The sequence below is a fragment of the Microchirus variegatus genome, assembly GCF_963457635.1.
Source record: "Microchirus variegatus genome assembly, chromosome: 7".
In the NCBI taxonomy this organism is placed as follows: Eukaryota; Metazoa; Chordata; class Actinopteri; order Pleuronectiformes; family Soleidae; genus Microchirus; species Microchirus variegatus.
Genome location: NC_139808.1, coordinates 9,616,000 through 9,620,356, shown reverse-complemented (window position 1 = coordinate 9,620,356; position 4,357 = coordinate 9,616,000). Strand labels below are relative to the sequence as shown.

Here is a 4,357-nt window from a genome sequence, read left to right as displayed (position 1 = left end):
CACGACAGTGGTCCTGCGTGGATTTGGCGAGGGAAGTCTGTCGACAGATTGCCAGTGGTTGTGCGTTATTTCCTCTGCAATATAGAGGATTTTCATTTGTACATATAGAATGTAAATAATTATAGCATTTCAGTTTTACATAGTCATTTCCTTGTTCAAGTTGTTTGCAGAATTGCAGAAATGAGCTTCCCCTGTTTTGAAGACCAGCAATTGCCATTGTTAAGTGTTGTTATTATGACTTGAACTATAAGAGTAGACTGGTGAATGGAGTCAAGGACAGCTTCAGAGTGGAAGCAGCAGCAGCACATCAACGAATGACATAATCATAATCATATCATTATCATAATCCAGCAGTTATACAACCCTAAGAAGCTGCTTCTCTCATAAAACTCTTTTCACCATCCAATATAAATCTGTATTTACGTGTATAAACGTTTTCTCGAATCTTCACATTTTGTCAGTGATTACATTATCGTTTTTAATTAAAAGTTTGAATGAATAGCATGAAATGGATGAAGGATTTGTATTCAAAATAATCATTTTTAGCCTTCAAACTTTGCCCAGTTTCTGGGTTGATACTGACTGATATATATTTCACAATAAAAAAATTTTCATCATGCAAAATGAATATATTATTAAGTTTGAGACCTCTGATGTGGAGAGAGATGAAACTGCTGGGTTATAATACTGGTGGATAAACGCAAGGCAATCTGCTCCCTTTAAAATCCCTGCACGGTCTCAGTAGTTCTATATTCCCAGTTCCCTCTGTGCTGTATGTGTTTACAGATGTACACACGCTCATGATTATTTTCATTACCGTCAGACATCAAGTGTATATATATGCGAGTATATAGGGTATGCGGTGGATCCACCGGTGCTTTGGACTGACACTATATCTGTTTAACGAGGTATTTCAGCTGAGTCAGATTAGATGCGTCAAATAAATTATTCATGATGTGAGCGTAGACATTTCTGAACCTGAAATGAAGGCAGGAAGGTTTCAGCAGATGTTGCACGTTGTGTTATTATCTTATCGTAATAATTGTGTTAAGGCCTGTGCAGTAGCTTGAACTTAGACACGATACACTATTAGAAGGAAGGTTCAGTGATGGAAGCCCTTAATAACTTCAACTATCCCAGCGTTCATTAGACCACTGGTAAAACACTGTTGTCAAGGATGTTATTACAGTGGTAGAATCTGGACTTCATGCATATATGGATCAGGGTTTTTCATCAGCAGAGGAGAGAGACTGATGAGGATGAGTGATGTAAGCGATGATTTGTATTATTATTGTTATTTTGTTGTTGTGTTAAAGTGGAGGACTGCACTTTTGGTGATGTTGTTGATGTGGCTCTCAAACTTGAGGTTGGTGTCAAAGATGAAAAATCAGCTTTTATCATTTCATATTTTCATCAGTTTCATATTTTTCAAATCCGTGTGCAATAAAACAAACGTTTTAGCACCAGTCACTGTTATATTTGGTCCACAATGAGCCACATTTTCTGGTTTGCCTTGATGGATTACATATTTTTTTCAGTTCCCGATTTTCCTCATCTGTTATTTTTAATTATTTTCAAACATGATAACAAAAAGAATCCTTTAAATCCTTGTGGTCCAAAAAAAAGGCAGGCAGAGGTGAGACATTTTCGAGACCTACTTGTCTTTACTTTTTTATGTTTATATAATAAACTATTTTGTTTTATATGAATACTCAGTATATCCCACAATCTGTCCATATTAAATTAAAGAAAATAATACATGCAACCACACAGGAACAAAACAATGAATCGTCTGACATTCATGTTACTCCTGCAACAATACAAATGGGCGTCTACATCATCATATTTCAATTCTGTATATGTTAAGCATATTATTTCTAATTTCTATATATATATATATTTTTTTGAACATACATATTCCTCGCAAACCATATCAACTGAAACAACCCCTGGATACTTTTTTATTCCATTAATCTGTCCAGGGACAATAGATGTAAATTAGCCAATGGCTAATCTGGCATATTTAGATGTCAGGGCCGACCCAAGCCTTAATGGGGCCCCTGGGCAGAACATTGTCACATTAACTGTACTCAATGCATGGAAAAAAATCCCTACGCAAGATGTAGCAGCAGCTCTGCAGTGGCATGAGATGCAGAGATCGTCAGCGATCATTCACTGCATGAGCATCGAGTGCAGCCTAGGTTTACATGAGTCAGTCTGAGGGATAAGCCTTATTGAAGGGGAAATTTGTGTTGTTTTTATCTGTGAGGTTGTGTTGATCTGTTTCTGCTCCCTGGGGATCAAAATCAATTACTACTCAGGGCAATAACTTTAGTTAAAAAAGTTAAAAGACTTTTAACAACTCAATGTATACACAAAATGCATCGGTTAAGGCGTTTTTATTTTAAACAATTATAATAAAAGGGAAAAATGAGAAAAGAAAACACCTTCAAACACATATTATCTCAGCTGAATGTAACAATGTATTTTTTTTTTAAAGAAAAATAAAGAACTAACTATATGCAACAAAGTAACAGTTGGCGAAAAATAGCAAATTGCCCCTAAAATAATATCATAGTAATCAAAAGTGCCTAGCAGGACAGAGTCAGAACCATAGCATTCAAGGAAAAGTCATTGTTTCATCACTGCAGGCAGATTTTCCCTAAAAATTCACAACTCTTAAGCTCGAACCAGTTGCTTGTGGCTCCCTGGGTCGGTTTAACAGCCAGTGCAGGCGGCAAATGCACAGATCTCACAGACGTCCAGGGGAACCATATCTGAAAATGAAGACAAAACAAAGAGAAAAAGGACCGATTAGCCACTACTGTCCTGAGACACAGCTGATATTTATGAGCTGACATTATTCACACAGCAGACTCACATAGTCTGGCGAGAGATGCGGACGCTCCTCTCTGCTTACAGAGCAGCAGGAAATCCTGTGGCAGCATGGGGTCGGCGCAGAGGGACACAGCGCCTGCCCTTAGTCTTGGGTTCTGTTCTCCCAGTGACCTTTTGCTGTGCATCATCTCCTGAAGCCTCCTGACGGCCTCCAGTGAAAAAATCAGTCCATTTTCCTGGAGGAAGAGGCAAGAATGTTGGTACACACAGTCAGTATATTAATGTCCTATCTAGCCACGTAACCTTTGTGATTTACAGCACATATGCAGATAAAAACAGCCACACCTCTGAATGAGTAAAAAACAAAGGTCAAAGGTACAGCCTACGCAGGTCAACAGAAAATGCAGAAAAACCGATGCACTTACTTCGACTTGCACGGCCTCAGAAGTCCAGCCGAGAGCCAGGACCAGGACCAGGAGAGTGATGGTGACAAACGAGGCCTTCATCTTGTTGAGAGTTGACTTCAGTTAGTCTCGTACAGCGTCGCTGTCTCGTGGCGTGTGCGTGCTCGGCGGGTGCTCAGCTCAGTGTCTGCACTCCCTGTGTCTGCGAAGCTCTTTTAAACAGAACCTGCCCTGCTGCCCCGCAATCATGTGACCAGAGGAGCTACAAATAGGAGTTGCTCCTCGTGCGTAAATGATTAGCGACAGTTTTTTTTTTTTTTTTTTTTCAAACAGGGTTGTAAAGTGAAATTTATTAATCTTATACCTTGACCTAATCGACCCCCCCAGCATTGTTCGAAAGTTCTATCGCTCAAACTTTCATTTGGCAAACTTTCTTTTTTTTTTCACGTAAGTGTATAAACACTACATTTATATGCAAATATTATTCTAGATGAGATTCCTCTGTGTTTAGCCCGTGGTGTACAATAATGAAATGGTATTCACTGCTTTTTTTTTTACTGCTGAATAAAACAAATAGTTGAATTTATTTGTTCAGCCCTTGGGTCTTTAGACATATATCTGAATAACTATTGGTTCCACATACACTACCGTTCAAAAGTTTGGGGTCACTTAGAAATGTCCTTATTTTTGAAGGTAATGTGCTTTTTTTTTTCAATGAATACAACATTAAATGAATCAGAAATACACTCTATACATTGTTAATGTGGTAAACGACTATTCTAGCTGCAAACATTTGGTTTTAATGGAATATGTACATAGGTGTATAGAGGCCAATTTCCAGCAACCATCTCTCCAGTGTTCTAATGGTACATTGTGTTTGCTAATTGTGTTAGAAGGCTATACGATGATGAGAAAACCCTTGTGCAACGATGTTAACACAGCTGAAAACACTTTTGCTGGTTCTTTGACGAAAGCAAAGGGCAAAATTATTATTTTGAATAAAAATTGACTATATTTCCCTCTACATTTTGCAACTCTTTAGATGAATAAAAGTATGTGTTTTAATGGAAAACACAAAAAAATGATTGCTTGTGTGTGTGTGTTCACTCTGGCTG

The 4,357-nt window shown here is 38.1% G+C and overlaps 1 protein-coding gene across 1 annotated transcript; it reads right to left on the bottom strand.

The window, feature by feature from the left end:
- Positions 1–2,718: 2,718 nt before the first annotated feature.
- On the bottom strand, positions 2,719–3,344 carry LOC310929669 (guanylate cyclase activator 2B-like; the record flags this gene model as incomplete). Its single annotated transcript, XM_083892489.1, has 3 exons — positions 2,719–2,777; positions 2,882–3,074; positions 3,264–3,344. 3 exons carry the CDS (start codon positions 3,342–3,344, stop codon positions 2,719–2,721), a joined length of 333 nt encoding a protein of 110 aa, XP_083748615.1.
- Between the last annotated feature and the right edge of the window lie 1,013 nt (positions 3,345–4,357).